Source organism: Panthera uncia, assembly GCF_023721935.1.
Source record: "Panthera uncia isolate 11264 chromosome A3 unlocalized genomic scaffold, Puncia_PCG_1.0 HiC_scaffold_11, whole genome shotgun sequence".
Taxonomy (NCBI): Eukaryota; Metazoa; Chordata; class Mammalia; order Carnivora; family Felidae; genus Panthera; species Panthera uncia.
This window is the reverse complement of record NW_026057578.1, coordinates 38,199,257-38,219,709: the sequence shown is the minus strand read 5'-3', so window position 1 is coordinate 38,219,709 and position 20,453 is coordinate 38,199,257. Positions and strand designations below refer to the sequence as shown.

The 20,453-nt window shown below is 36.3% G+C and overlaps 1 protein-coding gene across 4 annotated transcripts in view; it reads left to right on the top strand.

Annotated features, from left to right (window-relative positions):
* TASP1 (taspase 1) overlaps window positions 1-20,453 on the top strand; it is a 309,206-nt gene that overhangs the window by 100,677 nt on the left and 188,076 nt on the right. For 3 of the 4 annotated variants that reach the window (XM_049651145.1, XM_049651148.1, XM_049651146.1), the window contains 2 exons: window positions 11,384-11,503; window positions 16,135-16,213. In XM_049651145.1, the coding sequence (XP_049507102.1) occupies window positions 11,384-11,503; window positions 16,135-16,213 (199 nt within the window). The remainder of the gene's footprint in view (window positions 1-11,383; window positions 11,504-16,134; window positions 16,214-20,453) is intronic. The other variant, XM_049651147.1, reaches the window with a different exon arrangement.

The following is a 20,453-nucleotide window of genomic DNA, read 5'->3' as shown; positions in this document are numbered from 1 at the left end:
TAGTTACAGTACTTTTGTTAGTTGCTGCTTACAGGTGGATGAGGAACAAGACAAGACACAAAAGATCCTAGGACAAGCCAACATATAGAGTCTTCCCATAGAGGGGAGAGCCACCTGTTTTAGGTTGGACCTTTAGATTCAGGGGCATCCTACGTAGTTGGGTAGAGATTAAGGAAGTCCTTTCTGGAGTTATTTGAGACCTCAATGGCAATATTTTGGTGTGGGATGGGGAAAGGGGGCAAAGGAGTGGGGACCCACTTTTGTACTGGATGAAGTGTGAGTTCGGAGGGATGCCAGTATCTGCTATTACTCCAGAGAGCCAAGGTTCTCTTTAGGGGAGAAGGTAGGAGGGCTGGATCTTTGCTGAGATTTAGGTGATATACAGAGAAAATTATTGCCTATAAGACTTAATTTGTTCATTCATTCAATAAGTAGTTTTTTCACAGAACTGACTTGCCTTTTTTTTTTTTTTTAATCTATGTATTTAATGTTTGTCTTTCACTGATTTTTCTCTATTTTCTCCTTTCTCTTTGTGTTTATATTGTCCTCTAACTTCTTTAGTTGGACACTTAGGCCCTTTTTTGTTCTTTTCTAATACCAACATTTGGGGTATAAATTTTTCTCTACCACTTTTTCTGTATGCCACAAATTTTGAAATGTAATATTTTTATTATTCATTATTAAATATTTTTGTTTCTATTTAGATTCTTATTTGAGTCCTAAGTTATTTCAAACTGTTTTTTTTTATTTCCAAATTTTATTTAATTTCATTGACTCCTAATTGTATCATATTCAGAGAGCATGTTCTATTTGATACCATTTCTTGAAATTTGTTGTAATTTAGCTTATGGTTTAGTGTATGATCAGTTTTTACACATATTTATATGTGTTTGAAAATAATGTTTCCCCTCTAATTGTTGCTCCCCTCTAATTGTTCACTTTGCAATCACACTTTCTAAATTGAAAAAAAAATTTTTAATAGTTTATTTTTTGAGAGAGAGAGAAAGAGGGAGAGAGTGAGCGAGCAGGAGAGGGGCAGAGAGAGAGGGAGAGAGAGGAATCCCAAACAGGCGCCATACTGTCAGCGCAGAGCCTGATGCAGAGCTCAAACTCACCACCTGTGAGATCATGTCCTGAGCTGAAATCAAGAGTTGGACTTAACCGACTGAGCCACCCAGGTGTACCTGCAATCACACTTTTTGATGTATAATTTGGGCCTCCTGTTTCTTACTTGTAATTGAGAGAAATGTGTTGAAATATCTCATCATGAGGTATGGTTTATTGCTTTCTCCTTGTTGGTGTGCTTTTGCTTTACGTACATTTGAGGCTATTCTTTTTAGGTACATACAAATTTAGAATTATTGTATCTCTAATTATATCTGGTGCAGTTAAACTTTCAGCATTTGTGATGTAGAGACTCTGTCACTATTAATACCTTTTGTCGTAAAACTTACTTTGCTTATGTTTGATTGGTACTTGTTTGGTATATCACTTTCTTCCCCATTTACTCTCAACTTTTCCATATCCTTATGCTTTAGGCACATCCCTTATAAATAACATGTAGCCATATTTTAAAACCCAACCTGACATTCTAATAGCATGTTATTATTATTTTTAAAGATAATATTAGTTTTGATTTACATCAGTTTTGCCATTTCATTTGCTTACGTATTCCTTCTTTCATGTCTGACTGTCCTACTTGGATTATTGTCTTAAGTCTGTTTGGGCTGCTCTAACAATATACTATAGACTGGGTGGCTTATAAACAACAGAAATTTGCTTCTGACAATTCTGGAGGCTGGGAAGTCCAACATGAAGCCCCAGGCAGATTTGGTGTCTGTTGAGGGCCTGCTTCTAGATGGCCATCTTTGTGCTGTAACCTCATATGGCCCAAGGGGCAGGGGAGCTTCATGGGCCTCTCTAGAAGGGCATTAATTCCATTCATGAGGGCTCTGCTGTGTTTCAATGCCCCACCTCCTAATAGCATCACCTTGGCAGCTAGGATTTCAACATGTGAATTTTGGAAGGACACAGACCTTCAGATCACAGCAATTATTTTCATTCTCTTGAAGTATATAATTCACTTGTTTATTCATGCATCCATTCAACAAATAGTTATTGAATACCTAAGAGATGTCAAGTACTTTTCTCAGTGCTTAGCAAATTTTAGTGAATAAACTATACAAAGATTACTGCCTTTGTGGAGCTTCCAATCTTGTGGGTGAGATTGGCAATTTAAATAATGCAAAAATAAATTGTACAGTTTAGACAATGTTGAAATATTATGGAAAAAAAATAAAGTTGAGCCAAGAAAGGGAGATTAGGTGTGCTCGTGAGTCAGTGGTAGAGAGGATATAGTATTAATCATGCTCCATGGAGGGCAGCTTGTAGTATTAAAAAGAATGGTCCTTCAGGCTTTCATTAAGTGCAGATCTCTTGGTGGTAACCTCATTTTATTTATTCATTTACAAATGCCTTTATTTTATTTTTGTTCCTAAAAGGTAATCTTGTTGGGCACCTACTTCTAGGTTTATAGTTCCTTTTCTCTGTGTACCTTGAAGATGTACCACTGTCTTCTGGCTTTCATTGGGGTTCGGGAAATTCATTCTGTTGTAGGTGATCTTTTCTTTCTATCTGGCTCCTTTCCTTTTGTGGCTTCTGGGGGATCTGGATTCTTATATTTCAGCAGTTGTGGGAAATTTTAGCTTTCTTTCTTTCATTATTTTGTCTGCTCCTTCCAGTTGGACATTTGCTAGACTCTCTCATCCATATATATATATTTTTTTTACCACCTCTTTGATGTTTTCTATCACCTTCTCCCCCTACTTAAAATACTTACTACTTAAAATTGATTGTAATCAAATGTGTATTAAATGTTATATAAACATAAATATAAATGTGTTATAATATTAGGAAAAAATTAGAAAATTTGTTCATGACTTGGTTTTTGAATTCTTGATTGTGTACTTTTAGATAAATACATCTGCTATTGATTTTTTTAAAGGTAAAACTAATGTACAGTGCAATGCACACATCTTAATTCATCTTTGATGAATTTTGACATTTATAAACCCATGTAACACATACCACTATCAAAATATAAAACATCATTACTCCAGAAAATTTTCTCATGCTCCTTCATAGTCAACCTTGCCTCCTAAAACAACACTTTTCTGATTCTTTTTCACCATAGAGGAGTTTTACCTTTTCTGAACCTTCATATAAATGGGATCATATGTTATGTACTCTGTTGTGTCCAGCTTCTTTGATTCAGCATATGTCTAAAAGGTTATCCATACTGTTGTGTGTATCACTAGTTCCTTTTCATTGCTGGGCATTCCTTCCCTACTGCCTGTATCACAATGTGTGTACCCATTACCCTCTTGATAGGTAGGCATTGTGTTGTTTCCAGGTTTGGCTATTGCAGTTAAAAGTGCTATGAACATTTTGACAAGTCTTTTGTCATATATATTTTGATTTCTCTTGGGTAAGTACATAGAGGTTTAAATTCTGGGTGTATATTTAATTTAGGATTAAAAATTTTTGATTTAAAATTTAAAAATTGTGATTAATATTTATTCCAGAAAAATAAGAAGCCAAATTGGATATATTCATCATCATATTTTTAAACTGATATTTGAAGTCATTGAGATGGATTCTCTAAGCATGTTGATCAGATGAATGCAATTTAATGATCTAGCTAATATTATCTAAGGGCTTTGTCAGAATTATCATTCTTAAATTCCTCAATTTTTATTTCAACTTCAGTATATCTTACGTTTACTTTCCTTAACCAGTGGTTCATTAAAAGTATAAAATAATTTTAATTATGTAGCATATGAATATGAATAAAAATGATTTAAAACTGTGTGGAACTCCCCTTGTGGTTTTTACTCTTCAGCTGTGTAATAAGTTAAGTCATGAGTATGTTCATCTGGGCTTTTCCATCACTTATACATGATCACTCAACATGCACACTGAGGCTCTCAAACTGTTCCATTTTGAACCAAACAAAAAACAAAAAAACCCAAAAACAAATAAACAAAAACAACAAAAAAAACCCACACCTTACTATAGTTAATTGAAATGTTATTTTAAAAACCAAGATTAAAATCATTGCTTTTTTTTTTACCTTGAATGTTACGAGCCTTAGAACACTGTGTAGGTATTCTGCCATTTGGAAAGCATTGCCCTTTGTGGTCTTTGAGAGTTTGGAACTTTAGGTAATCCTCTGGAACTTTGTTATGGTATGAATTTATAATTAAAGCTGTAATGTAGAATATTAAAACCCCTTAAGAGCATGATTAACCCATGCCTTTTTTTCCCAGTTCTATAATATTTTTTTTATTTTTTAATTTTTTTAATATAATTTATTGTCAAATTGGTTTCCATACAACACCCAGTGCTCATCCCCGCAGGTGCCCTCCTCAATGACCATCACCCACTTTCCCCTCTCTCCCACCCTCCATCAACCCTCACTTTGTTCTCAGTATTTAAGAGTCTCTTATGGTTTGCCTCCCTACCTCTCTGTAACTTTGTTTTCCCCTTCTCCTCCCCCATGGTCTTCTGTTAAGTTTCTCAAGATCCACATATGAGTGAAAACATATGGTATCTGTCTTTCTCTGACTGACTTATTTCACTTAGCATAATACTCTCCAGTTCCATCCACATAGCTGCAAATGGCAGGCTTTCATTCTTTCTCATTGCCAAGTAGTATTCTATTGTATCTATAAACCACATCTTCTTTACCTATTCATCAGTTGATGGGCATTTAGGCTCTTTCCATAATTTGGCTATTGTTGAAACATTGGGGTATATGTGTCTCCATGCATCAGCACTCTGTATCCCTTGTAAATACCTAGCAGTGCTATCACTGGGTCATAGGGTAGTTCTATTTTTAATTTTTTGAGGAAACTTCACACTTTTCCAGAGCGGCTGCACCGGTTTGCATTCCCACCAACAGTGCAAGAGGGTTCCCGTTTCTCCACATCCTCACCAGCATCTATAGTCTCCTGATTTGCTCATTTTAGCCACTCTGACCAGCATGAGGTGGTATCTCAGTGTGGTTTTGATTCGTATTTCCCTGATGATGAGTGACGTTGAGCATCTTTTCATGTGTCTGTTGGCCATCTGGATGTCTTCTTTGGAAAAGTGTCTATTCATGTCTTCTGACCATTTCTTCACTGGATTATTTGTTTTTTGGGTGTGGAGTTTGGTCAGTTCTTTATAGATTTTGGATACTAGCCCTTTATCCGATATGTCATTTGCAAATATCTTCTATTCTGTCGGTTGCCTTTTAGTTTTATTGGTCGTTTCCTTTGCAGTGCAGAAGCTTTTTATCTTGATGAGGTCCAAATAGTTCATTTTTGCTTTTAATTCCCTTGCTTTTAGAGATGTGTCGAGTAAGAAATTGCTGCAGCTGTGGTCAGAGAGGTTTTTTCCTGCTTTCTCCTCTAGGGTTTTGATGATTTCCCGTCTCACATTCAGGTCCTTCATCCATTTTGAGTTTATTTTTGTGAATGGTGTTAAGAAAGTGGTCTAGTTTCATTCTTCTGCCTGTTGCTGTCCAGTTCTCCCAGCACTATTTGTTAAAGAGACTGTCTTTTTTCCATTCGATACTCTTTCCTGCTTTGTCAAAGATTAGTTGGCCATAAATTTGTGCGTCCTCTTCTGGGTTTTCTATTCTATTCCATTGGTGTATGTGTCTGTTTTTGTGCCAATACCATACTGTCTTGATGATTACAACTTTGTAGTAGAGACTAAAGTCTGGGATTGTGATGCTTCTGGCTTTGGTTTTCTTCTTCAATATTACTTTGGCTATTTGAGGTCTTTTGTGGTTCCATACAGATTTTAGGATTGTTTGTTCTAGCTTTGAGAAGAATGCTGGTGCAATTTTGATTGGGATTGTATTGAATGTGTAGATTGCTTTGGGTAGTTTAACATTTTAACAATATTTATTCTTCCAATCCATGAGCATAACCCATGCTTTTTTAACTTTATTTTTATTTTGAGCTAAAAATATTTTTGTTAAGTTTTTTTTATTTTTGTTGAGTGATTTAGAAAATAAATAACAATTATTATTTACTTTTTTTCCTTTGTTGTAGATATGTTTGGCAATAATTTATGTGGTGCTTCATAGATATTTAATGCATATTTGTTAAAGACAATAAAGAATTATTTAAGAATAGACACTTTTTTTCTTTTAAGATTTTATTTAAATTCAAGTTAGCTAACATATTGGTGTAGTATTAGTTTCAGGAGTAGAATTTAGTGATTCATCGCTTACATATAACACCCAGTGCTCTTCCCAAGAAGTGTCCTCCTTAATGCCCATCACTCATTTAGCCCATCCCCCACCCACCTCCCTCTATCAACTTTTAGTTTGTTCTCTATAGTTAAGAGTCTCTTATTGTTTGCCTCTCTCTCTGTTTTTCTTTTCCTTTGTTTTATTTTCTTTCTTAAAGTTATTTACTCATTTTTTAAATTTATTTTGAGACAGAGAGAGAGCAGGAGAGGAGCAGAGAGACAGGGAAAGAGAGAATCCCAAGCAGACTCCATGTTGTCAGTGCAGATCCTGATGCAGGACTCAGTCTCATGAACCCGTGAGATCATGACCTGAGCTGAAATCAAGAGTCAGATGCTTAACCAACTGAGCCACCCAGGCACTCCTGTCTGTTTTTATCTTATTTATTTTTCCTTCCTTTCCCCTATGTTCATCTGTTTTATTTCTTAAATTACACATATGAGTGAAATCATGTGGTATGTATCCTTTCCTGACTGACTTTCTTTGCCTAGCATAATACTCTCTAGTTCCATCAATGTCATTGGAATGGCAAGATTTCATTCTTCTTGATTGCTGAGTAATATTCCATTTTATATAGATACCACATCATCTTTATCCATTCATCAGTCAGTGGACATTTGGGTTCTTTCCATAACTTGTCTGTTATTGATAGTGCTGTATAAACATTGGGGTGCATATGCCCCTTCAAATCAGCATTTTTGTACCCTTTGGATAAATACCTTGTAGTGCAATTGCTGGGTCATAGGGTGGTTCTATTTTTAACTTTTTGAGGAACCTCCATACTGTTTTCCAGAGTGGCTGTACCAGTTTGCATTCCCACTAGCAGTGTCAGAGGGTTCCCTTTTCTCCCCATCCTCGCCAACATCTGTTGTTTCCTGATTTGTTAATTTTAGCCATTCTGACAGGTGTGAGATGATATCTTCTTGTGGTTTTGATTTGAATTTCCATGATGATGAGTGATTTTTAATGTGTCTGTTAGTCATTTTATGTCTTTAACAATAGACATCTTGACTGTAGTTCACAGAAACATCACTTATAGTATTGGGCATCAGAAGGGTGAAGAGAGAAGAAAACGGTCATTGGGTGTTCTTATATCCACATTTTCCTTGGTTTCAGCCAAGCCAGACACATGAGAGTAGGTAATTCTAGCTAAATCCTACTTTGTTTACACATACCTGATATACTCTAAACCTACAGTGGCCCACTGTGGGGCTGGTTTGTGGAAGATAGACATGGAGCCAGATCTAGGTCTCTTGTAGCCAGAGCTATCATTCCATGGTTAGGATACTAAAAGATCGCAAAGCTTTATGCTGCCGTTGCTGTATTGTCATGGAGGGCATCAGTCATCTGCTTTGCTCAAGTGGAAACTCATGTCAGTTATAATACAGCTCATAAACCTAACAAAACTGTATTATGAAGGTTTGGTATCTTCTCAAAAAATATATTTCTGTCTTTATTATTGTATTAGGATAGTTCCACCATATACCAATTTCAGGATGCACTTATATATTTGAGATATTATTCTTTCATTGTAGCTCTTTGATATTTGAGTAATTCTGTGTAGAAGAAATACCAGGTTAATGAGATAAGTAACTGATAGATGGTGTCTCTTGGCAGATTTCTGAGTTAGAATGCAGGTTAGAGGCATAATTTTCTGGTGGGAAGTACGTAAACTTTGTTTTAAGAGATTTCTTCCTTTTAAAGTAGTTCACGTGTTACCTAATTTAATTTTTACACAATTGTGTAATAGCAATCTCCAATTTGGAGCAGAGAATAATAAAAACTTTTGACATTAAGCCCACCAATGATTACTAGTTTCTTGGTTACTTGAAGAAAATTTTATTTCAGTGTTTTCCATAACACATGAAATCTCTGTGCCAACTTTAGATACATGTGTTTATTATAAGGAGAACTATGGTCTGTACAGTTGCTTTTTAGTCACAATTTTATCAAAAAAATAATGCAAATAGCATGTTTCAGTCAAGGACAATAAATGCATGTGTACCTATGTGGTGCATATACTTTCAAGTATTTATGGAGTGTAAGAGCATAATAGTAGCTCTATATAGTAACAGTCATTGTGTGTTTTTTAACCTTTCTAAGATTTCATTTCTGTACAAATGAGTTCTGTGAAATTATTATGGCCAAAATACCAGTGTTTGTCTTTCACTCAATTTATCTACACTTCATAAAAATGCTTAAATATTACTTCATCATCCTTAAATTTGCCTTTCAGAATGTGAAATATATGAACTAATTCTTGAATATTTATGAAGTAATTCTGATTTTTGCAGGTGTTACAAGCCCTTAGGAATATTTAGCTTAATTTGGAACAGGATTCTTTATTTTTTGCTTGATTTTTCATTTTTGAAAACTAAGTTACAGTAAATCCATCTATGTATAATAATTTTGTATTTTTCTATAGTAGTTTGGTTAGACATGAGTCCTCATAGTTTATGATATCATGATTGAAATGCTAAGAGAGTTGTCTTGTAAGTAATGTATATCATTATGTATACATTATGTATCCCCTTAGTAAAATTCTGTTTTACAGAATGCATGGATCAAAAGTCACAGTTAATGAACTAATACCCTTTCTTGACTTTATTGTTGTTAAGGAAGTGTTTTACAGTTTATATTTATTCATATGAGAGTTATCTATTTCTAAAAAAAACAGTATGAGATCAATAGTTTAAAATACTCTATGTTCTTTGTGGTATGATCATGGTGATATGCTACCAACTGATAGTTGAACCAGATAGAACTTAAATCTTTTATGCTGACATAATGATAGTCTTAGGTGGTTTAAATTTCTCCTTCAGTATATTTGTGCCCATAAAATTATTTGCCTTAAAATGAGTAGAACAGATATTTGGCTGAAAATGAATCCTGTAGGATGCTGTCTTACCTTATTTCTTAAGGTAGGTTCTAGGAACCAGCAACATCAGCATTATGGGGGAAGTTTGTTAGATATACAGTCTTGACCAATGCCAGATTACTTAATCAGAATCTACATTTAATAGATTCTCAGATGATTTGTGTGTACCTTAAAGTTTGAGAAGGCCTCCTGTAGAAGACATAAGACTTGGCATTTGGGTAAGGAACAAACACTTCTCTATCTGAGGTTGAAGTGCAAGAGTATAATAAAGATTTAGGAATTATTTCTTAGAATAATGAAATGTTTCTCCTTAAAGTACATTTCTCTTTGGGATTCCCCCTTCCCCCCGCTTCTTTTTTTTTTTTTTTCCTGGAATAAAATGTGTCTAATGCAATTCTTTACTTTGATACTTTCATCTTACCTACCAAAGAAGATAAACTTCACTTCTTCCATACCAAATGAACAAACCTAATTATTGTTAAGTCTTCCCTAAGATAGTGGCATCCTGTGGATTTGCATGAAACTGAATCTTGAGAAAAGGAGACGGAAGACTGAGACCCTGATGTTAGAATGACCTGGCATGTGTCGTCACTTGTTTGGCTTGTTTCTGTGACACCACGGATGCAGACATGCGCTATTTCCTCCTAATTAAAGAATAAGTATGCCTGAATGTCTGCTATGTGCAAAATGAAACAGTGGATCAGGCCTTTCCTCAGAATTTATAGTCAGGTTGGGGAACTGTCCTTGAAAGTCAGGTATCCTGCCACCCGCATAACTGTGGTATTTTGGGATATGGTCATGTGGATCCATTGGCTAGACGTCCCCTAGCTGTGGTTAAAAGGGAGAGTGGGAATAAAGCACTTATTTCAGTCAATTACACATTTTCTATTTAAGTAATATCATAGTGTATCAGTATATTTAAAAGGAGTTAGAATCTAGAGCAAAGCCCAAAGAAACGTACATGTATAGATGCACCTTCTCCTAACAAACTAATGGAATATTTGTTGAGGCATACTCTACCTCTGGATTTGTCAGTTTGCTTCAAGTAAAAATCTTTTGTTTGCACATGTCTCCAATATTTCAGAACTCCCCTCGGCATTATTCAACTTCTGTGGTGGTCCTAGGAAGTCACTGACTTTTCTGGGGATTGCCTGAATGTGGTATTTCTGAAACTTCTTAGCTGGGAATCCCTCAAGTACAGATGAAGTCTTGCTCAGTAGTATGGTTCACAGCATAGGAGGAGGAACTGCTTTTGTTGAACCTGGTGGGGTTGTGCCTGGCTCTTTCCTGCATTCTTGGGGCCGGGAGTGAGGGTGGGAGTCTTGAGTTCTGGTGCACAGTTTAAACACCAGTGCTCTAGTGTAGGAAAACTACTGTGATTGCCATTAACCTAAAGACCTGCAGTAGCCTCTCTTTTGAATATACAAAAAGAGTTTTTCTTTTAATGAAACTTACTTCCTGCTTCCCATAATTCTGATTTTTATCCAGTATTTTAAAGTTTATCTGTCTTGCACAGGCGACCCAGAAATCTTTGAGGTAGGAGACAGCTGCTTATAGTGAATACATGTGAAAAGCCTTAAGCCTGTGTGACCTGGAACAAGACTCAGAAACACAAAGATGCCTCTCAGAAATGTGCCGTTTTCTGCTGTATATTTGGCAAGCATATTATTAACACAGCAGAGGAGGGAGGTGGCCATAAATTTCTCATAAGGAAGGAATTGTAAAAGAAAATTATAGCATAGTATACTTCAAGATTGTAAATGCCATTCTCTTCATTTATTGTGCTGAGGACATTACTTTTAGAAATTTGTATATAATATTTTAGAAAATACTGTTAATGTCATTTATTGATTCACTTATGCCATGGATAGATTCCTCTACCGATTTTTCAATCATGAACTTAATACTTGAGATTAGGGGGCACTGTTATACACTAATTTATATTAGATTGTGTTTTTCTTTCTCCCTTAGAAAGGCATGCATGGCTTATTATTAGAGAAAAGCAACAAGACAGCTTCTGCTCAGGATTTTTCGGTAGAAAATACATTTTGACTTGAACAGGGTTTTGGTGGCAACTTGATAATAGATAATTTTAGGAGATTGGTGAATTCTGTCATGATTGTACTGAAAAGTGCTATGTGGTCATATCGAATTGTGACACACTGTGCTTAGTGAGTGCCCATGCCCTGCTTGCTCTCCAGGAGAATGACTCGGGCACTTTGGACACAGTGGGCGCTGTAGTTGTGGACCACGAAGGGAACGTTGCTGCTGCTGTCTCCAGTGGAGGCTTGGCCTTGAAGCATCCAGGGAGGGTTGGACAGGTAAGTAATTATGGGGTTTTTAAACTGGCTTGTTAATTTAAAACATGGAGTTTTCTGGCTCATCATTTTTTAAAGCCAGTAGAAACATTTTTTCTTTAGAAAAAATAAATGATATTATGGTGTGTGTGTGTGTGTGTGTGTGTGTGTTTTAGTATTTATGTAATACAAATCATCAAATACCATTTCAAGATTCTAAAAAAAACTATCTCATGGCAATAGAGTTCTCTATGATCTTTACAATCAGTAATACTGTATGTTGTTACTTCAAAAAGGCTGGGTACTGGATATTTAGTATACATTCAGTAAATATGTATAATCTTCCATTTCTTTCTTTGCACATGTCCTATTCGTTAGGGGTAAACACTACCTGACTATATTGTGGCCTGCTTTTTAGGTGGGAAAATGACTTTAGAGTTACATTTTTATATTTCTTCCATTCAAGGAACAGTAAAATTTTGACCCTCTAAAATCCTCCTCTGGTTAAGCATTTCAGCAATGGAACCAACACATGATCCCATTCAAGAAATCTAGATATAAGGGGGGGGTCTTTTTTATGTGTAACTGGCTTATTCCTGTTTCACTTGCACATTTTCTTTACCATTCCTCCTTCCCCCCATCTCCAAACTTTAGTTCTGTACAGAGAATGGGATTTCACAGTCCATTTGATCTAGTAAGCTTTCTGAGTATAAACCAATTTGGTACATTACTTATGGGCTTAATAAATATTTGTTGAGTGAACTAATGACTCATGGAGTCTGTTAAAGTTGTTGCAAGGACTGTGCTTAAGCTCAGTACTTGGATCTCATGTTACACGCAGGGCACTGCTTGGCATGCTCTGTATGCTTTGTCCCTCACATTTGAGGAAGAGTCGGTATCACAGTTGCTTTGGACGTGGTGGTGAGTGAATGCTTGGAGGCCGGTGATCTGATTCGTGGAGGACATCTTTGCAAAGCCCCAAGTGATGTTCCTTGATATGCCCTTTATAGTTTACAGGCCACTTACAGTCCCATGGCAGAGGGAAGGGGTAGGGAAGAATAATTAATTTTGTGCTACTCTTTGTCTACCATACAAGGGGATTTGTGAGGAATGATTACTCAACATATGTACAATGCTTTGAACTCATTATAAAAAGCCTTTGTCTGGTCATGGTGTTTTTCCACATTATAAAGCCCTGTGTATTTGTCAAATTTGGGATAAGAACCAAGCTTGGCATATCAGATTTGGACGCCTTGGTGGAGAAGGAGAAAGAAAAGCCAGTATTAGCCGCCTTCATTGCATTGCAATTCCCATGGCTTTCTCACTGTTTTTTGTTTGTTTTAGTTAGCAAAATAGCAACAACAGAACCAAGGATAGTTATAGACTATGTTAGCAGAATATTTCATTGAACAATCATGTAGCCATTCTGCCACTACACATGGGATGTCGTGGAAAAAGAAAGACTTCTGTAAAACTTAAACTTGTTGATTTGTGCCACTTGGCTAGTTTATGAAGACACAGTTTGTGGGAGCTGAAAATCAGGAAGAGGTGTGGTGGATAGAAGTAAAGGTACTTCACAGGGAAATGCATTTGCTTAATTGGATTATATTGCTTAGATAGAGGAGATATAATAAACCTGGAAATACGTAAGCATCAGATGACAGTAAGGAACCATTCTTGACAATCAGGAGGGAAAGGACAAAATATACAAGCAAAGTATTGAAAAAAATGGCTTTTTAAAAAATATGATGAAACTAGGTGCTTTTAAATACATTCTAAATGCACAAGTGAACTATTTAAGAGTCTTAAATTACCCTGCTCTGGATATATGATAACAACCATTCAGATGGTGAAATGGCAATTTGAATTAGAACTTACTTGCTTGGCTTACCAACACTAATTAGAATTTACAACTGGGACACAAGAAAGGAATTATTAAATTCCACTCTCCCCTCACACCGCCAACCTACTCCCACACAAATAGGCAGTTGATTTTAGTGGTTAAGAGTGTGAACTTTGGAGTCAGGTAAACCTTTATTCTAATCTCACCTCCCCACTTTGCAGTTTCTTTACCATAAACAAGTTATTCAAAGTCTTTAAGCTCCACTTTCCATAACTGTAAAATGGGGATAAATAGGTACCTTAACAAAGTTCTAGAAGATTCAGTGATGCAATGCATTTAAGTTGCTTATCACAGTCCCTGATAATAACAGCTATAGCTACTGTTATTAAGCTCTTGCTACATGCAACAAGTGTGTTCATTCATGTGATCCTACAACAACATTATGAGGTTGGGGTTTTATAATCCTCATTTTATAAAGGAAAACAAGTCCCAAAGAAGATTAAATAATAATAATAATGATGATGATAATATTTATATGACCTGTTTGTAGTGAATGTTCATATTTTTTAAAATGTTAATGAAATTTTACTACTGAAAAGAAGGAAACTTTTTTTTTTTTTAAGGCCTGCTTAATGTTATGTTTTATCCAAAGAAGTGGATAAGAGACGAACAATCTCTGATTCTTTCTTTTATCTGACCTATCACTGTCTCAGCCCAATTGATATCAGAAGGTTAAGAAGGAAGACAGCTTTAGGTCATGAAATTGAGGGGAGGTAGCATAAAAGGAATTTGCTTAGAGAGAAGAAACAAAGAGTAAGAATAAGTGTTTTTTTCTTTTCTAAAAAAAAAAAAAATGACCTTTGGGTTTCTAAGAGCTGTTCTTGTGGCCCTGTTTGTTATTTTTGGGTGCAGGTTCCTGGTCAAGATAATTGTTGGGAATGGAAAGGACAGTGGACTAATGTCCAGGGTTTTCAAAGAAGGAAGAATGGGCCCTTCTCCTCAGGTGACAAGTTCTCTGAGGCTTTGACTGACTTAGCACCTGTCCCAGGTAGAACCAGATGAATGGCTTATCCCACAAGTCTGCTAGTTTTATTCTGAAATCACTTCTATAGGGCTTTCAGTTACTACTCTGACTCAACAGTCTTGTGTATTTTAGAAGCATTGTGTTTTCTAAGGCTATAATAGATTTCCTACTGTTTGCCTCATGGGAGTGTTGTGTTCAGTTCTTGGTTCTACTTTTAAGAAGGTTATTGTCAATGACATCTGGGGATGGCATGGGGTACTTCATCTCCAATTATCTTGGACTTTGGATTATTTCTCAAGGAGGGTGATTAGGGGAATAGGTGTGTGTGCATCTCAAAGTTTTGAGGAATAGTTCACAAATTCCTGCTCTGGGTAGAATATTGAAGCAAATGAATTCTAAAGTCCTTATAAAAAAGGATACAATACTGTAGAAAGCTAAAGTCTGTCTGGTCAGTATTCCCAGTCTTAGCTTCTTCCCCCAGTCCTTACAAGTAAGCTCCTAGAAATAGCAGTTACTTTTTTCTCTTTTATGGGAACATATTTTTTTCTCCATCAGTGATAAGTCATGCTGCATACTCAGTGTATCGTAGCTTGTTGCTGACTTCTCCTCCTCCTCCTACTCCTCCTCCTCTTCCTCCCAGCCCGACAATATGTGTGGGGTTCTTTCTCTTTAGTTCCTAAACATCTTCTTAAAATTTTTAATTCTTTATTTTGAACCTCTGCAATGAATCCCACACATTGCTGTGCCAACAGTTAGCCATTTCTTTACTGATGGACATCTATGGTTTCAGTTTGCTATTCTTACCAAACTTGTGGTGGTGAGCATTCTTGAGCAGTCTTTCTTCTATTTCTCTGGGATGGCTATCAAAAGATGTTTCTAATTCTACTTCTAACTAAGGACTGGAAAAGTTATCAGTTTTGATTCCCCTCCCAAAGGCAGAGAAGTCATTGTGGAATTGGAGAGGTGAATCCAGGCATTCTGGGTGGCATTATTAGAAACAAAATAGGAATAATTGTCATGTTCTTACCATAGTAATTTGTGTTATGGGTGGTTTCAGCCAAATAAATCTGCTCTACCACCTCATAAAGTGATTAGCTCGAATTGACCTATTTGCCTCCTTTCTTTATATCTGGCAGAATCTAGCACAGTGGTGAGCATATACTGGGCCCTTTGGTAATAACTGTTTGCAGTTCCTATTGTGCCACTTTAAGGGAGGCATGGCAAAAACCCTCCCAAATAGGGTTTCTTAGGGTATGCCAGGAGGACCCCCTGCATCCCAGCCCCACCCCCTACCACAGGGCCCTGATTAATAATGGCAATTCATTGGCCAACCCCCAGACCACTGAATCAGAATATCTGGGAACCATGGTTCTTATCACCAAGCTTCTCAAACAATTTGACATATACCTAGTTTCAGAACCACTATTTTAAGGCAACCATGGGGGTGATTTCAAGGGGCCAGAAGAGAAATTCCGCTGACAAACTGCAATAGGGGAAAGGTTTTTCAAGGAAGGAACAAAACTACTGCTGATGAGAGTCTAAGGAACTTTCTCTTACTGTTTCTGAAAAATTTTAGATTAATACAATAGTTGGAATATATAGTTTAGATAGTGTTAGAACCATTGTTTAGGTAGGTCTTACACAGTCTCTGGTATTATTTCCCATTTGATATACATCATTATTAAACCAGTCTTTATTAGATGGGTATGATTTTGTCTTCTGTTGAAAGCTAGTAATTACATATAATATTTCTGAAATACTCTATGTATCTATTTTCTTTTTTCCCAGGCTGCTCTGTATGGATGTGGCTGCTGGGCTGAAAACACTGGAGCTCATAATCCCTACTCCACAGCTGTGAGTACCTCAGGTATTTGCTGCTTTCATGACCATATTTCATAACTTCAACATTGTTAGGTCATTTAATGATTGAAAACAATATTTTTATGTAAACGTAAAGCAATATTTTTATGTAAACATAAAGCATGTGCTGAGACATTGCATAGACAAGTGCATTAATGCATGAAAGATCTTTGATATTTGGGAGGTTTTAAAAATTGTTTCACAATGTATGTATCACAGTATAAATGTTTTCCTAACATTTTCATTACACGTCTGGAGTTAACTATAACAATTATAGTTTTAATGTTTTTTTCCCCCCTAGTGTGACTCATGATAGTGCCAGATTTAGATCACAGAAGATATAAAAGTAATAAGGCATTTCAAAACTAAGATAATCTCTTGATTAAAATGTTGGCATAAAATATAAGATGTATTTCAAAATGTATGTTTTATGACATTTATTCCTCTAACTATACTTTTAATTAAATGTAGGTCCTCTTTTTGTATCTATATTAGAAGTAATTATCATTTAGAAATTGTGTGTGTGTGTGTGTGTGTGTGTGTGTGTGTGTGTGTGTGTGTTGGGGTTGGTTAATGGGCAGAATGGTTGTTGTCTAGATCCAGGTTTTCATGTACTTATGTAGGTATACTTGAAGCCTTTTCTCTCAATGTGGTGATATGCATGGTTGACAAAATAAAATCATCCCCTTTGCTGTGTTATCTCTCAAGTTACAGTTCTAAGCCTTTCTCCTCAATATCCTCAGGCTTTATCAGGCTTTATCAGGCTGCCTTTCCTTCCTTCCTTTCTACAGTTGCTTGCCACTTTGGTTTCTATTTCACCATACTAACAAACCCCCAATCCAGTCTAGTCCTGTTTTCCTGCTTACTCTTGACTCTGTGGTCTCTGCTTCAAGCAGCTCTCTCCTTTCTGTCATAGCATAGATCCTGGAACTCTCTTGGTTTGTCCTGTTCCTCTGGCCTGCTCCATCTTGGCTCACTTCACAGACTCTTCCCATTTCTAACAATTCCAGTCTTGGGCCTCTCTTTACTTTCCTTCATTTTGCTCTGTGCTTTCTCTTGGTGACCTGGTGTTTTTTGTGTCACTGATCTATCAGGTGAAGTCTAAACATGAATTAATGTTGAATCTTAATCATACTAATATAATTGGCAAAAAATTGGTTTTCATTCTTTCATTTTTGAGGAGATGAGTATAATATAATAGGAGTTAATTTTTAATTTAATTTTGGTGGCACATGGAAATCTCTATGCATGATATTTAGAAATTAGCTTGTTCACATAATTAAGTATGGCCCTATGTTGATAGAAAATTGTGGTATTTGAACGAACTGAAGTCCGAAGTAGATAATATGTTTCATTTTTATTTTCCCAAAGGAGTATTACTCAGTATATGTTGTATGGACTTTATTTTTGATCATTAGGTTATTCAGTGAGTTGGTTTGGCATTGTTTAAATGTTACTCTAATTGTCTAGATGTTAGGAGACCTGGATTGTACTCTAAACTGAAATCCTGAAAGCCTGCCTAACTGTCGTTTTGGAAAAGAAATTCAATCTCTTTGGGATTGTCCTCCTCTCTCCTTTTAATTGGTGATGTGGAAGTTGGAATAGAAACACATTTCATCGATTTGATTCTATTAAGTACAGTGCAGTGGGTGGGTAAAACTAAAATTGTAAAATTAAGGTCTTTTCCCCTTCCCCTTGGATATTTTCTCCTTTGTTCATCTTGCATCAATTGAAGATAGTTTCATATGACTAAAGATAACTTTTGGTTTTCTAGTTCATGACATCCAGTGCAGCTTTTAAACTTGGATGCCCAGTTTGTCATGTTATATCATTCTGAAGTTTAAGGACTAATCATCATCAGTCCTCAGAGCCTGAGGGAAATAGAGCAAGTCTCCACTTCCTGCCATTCCTGGGACTTTTGTGTGATTTCTTCACACTTGTTTCTCCTGGGGTTGTTGCTATAAGGTTGACAGTAAAAACACATGGCAGAGTTGGGTGACCAAGTCAGAAGAAAGGCGGTGCACAGAATTCTGGTTGTTTGGCCAAAATAGACTGGTGCCTTAGGCTGTTGCAGAAAATTTAGAGACCTGGCCTACATTTTAGGTTTATAGTTCTTGTAAGGCAATAATTGAAAGGCAGAGGGAAGACAGTTATAGTCAGGGTAGGGCTCTCCCAAGGCCACACAGGTGATTTGATCATTAGCCTTAGGGATAATGATCCATCATCTTGTTCTCATCACTGGGTAGGGAGGAATGAGTGGGGAGTGGGGAAGAGAGAGTAGTGTGGCAGGAGCTGACCGTGTAAACTCTAAGGTTCTGCATCGTGGAAATTTGTCTAGTTAGGAAGGGAGCAGGGTAGATACCTGCGTTCTTGTTCAGTCTGTTTCACTTACTGCCTGTGACCCTGGCATGAGGTTATTTGTAAAGTAGGAATATCTACCTTAATATTAAATAAGTAGACATATGTAAGGCACATAACATACTTCTTGGCTCAGAGAAGTGATTCAATACTTAACTGTGTTTCATTGAATTGAAGTCACACCTTTTATAAGGTACACCATTATCTTAAAAAAAACATTGGTTGATTCGTATTTTTTTTATTGTGATAAGAACACTTACCATGAAATCTATTTTATTAACAACATTTTTAAATGTTTATTTTATTTTTGAGAGAGAGAGACAGAGCATGAGCAGGGGAGGGCAGAGAGAGAAGGAGACCCAGAATCTGAAGGAGGTTCCAGTCTCTGAGCTGCTAGCACAGAGCTGGACATGGGTCTTGAACCCACAAACCATGAGATTATGATCTGAGATGAAGTTGGACCCCCAACCGACTGAACCACCCAGGTGCCCCATCTTAACAACATTTTTAATGTATAATGCCCCATCTTAACAACATCTTTAATGTATAATACACTATTTTTAACTTTAGGCACAATATTGTACATCAGATCCTTGAACTTATTCATCTTTCATTACTGAAACTTTATGAATTTTCACTATCAACTCCCCATTTCCCCCTCCCCCCAGTGCCTGGCAATCACCATTCTATTCTCTGCTTCTATGAGTTTGACTATTTTAGGTTCCTCATATAAGTGGAATCATGCAGTATCTGTTCTTCTGTGACTGGCTTATTTCACTTTGCATAATGTCTTCAAGGATTATCCATGTTGTCTATGGCAGGATTTCCTTCTTTTTTAAGGCTGAATAATATTCTGTTATACATATATGCCACATTTTCTTTACCCATTTATCTATTGGTAGACATTTAGGTTGTATCCACATCTCAGCTATTATGAATAATAATGCAGTGAAAATGGAGGTGCTGAAATCTCTTCAAGATCCTGATTTCAATTCTTTTGGATAAATACCCAGAAGTGGAGTTGTTGGATCATATAATACTCCTATTTTTAATTTTTTGAGGAACCCCCATTCTGTTTTCCATAGCAGGTGCACCATTTTACATTCCCACCTGCAGTGTACAATGGTTTGAATATCTCTACATCTTCACCAACTTTATTTATCTCTTGTCCTTTTGATGCTAGCCATTCTAACGGGTATGAGGTGATGTCTCTTTATGATTTGATTGGCAGTTCCCTGATGATTAGTGAGGTTGAACACCTTTTTATGTACCTGTTGGCCAATTGTGTGTCTTTGGAGAAATATCTATTTAAGTCCTTTGCTGATGCATTAATCTTGCTATTTGTGTTTTGCTATTGAGTTGTAGGAGTTCTTCATGTCTTTTGGATATTAACACCTTATCATTTAATTTAATTTAATTTATTTAATTTATTTATTATTTATTTATAAATATAATTTATTGTCAAGTTGGTTAACATACAGTGTATACAGTGTGCTCTTGGTTTTGGAGTAGATTCCCATGATTCATCGCCTACATAGAATACCCACTGCTCATCCCAACAAGTGCCCTCCTCAATGCTCATTACCCATTTCCCCGTCTCTCCCGCCTCCCCCCATCAACCCTCAGTTTCATCTTTGTATTTAAGAATCTCTTATGGTTTGCCTCCCTCTCTGCTTGAAACTATTTTGTCCCCTTCCCTTCCCCAATGGTCTTCTGTTAAGTTTCTCAAGTTCCACATTTGAGTGAAAATATATGATATCTGTCATTCTCTGACTGACTTATTTCACTTAGCATAATACCCTCCAGTTCCATCCACATTGTTGCAAATGGCAGGCTTTCATTCTTTCTCATTGCCAAGTAGTATTCTATTGTATATATAAACCACATCT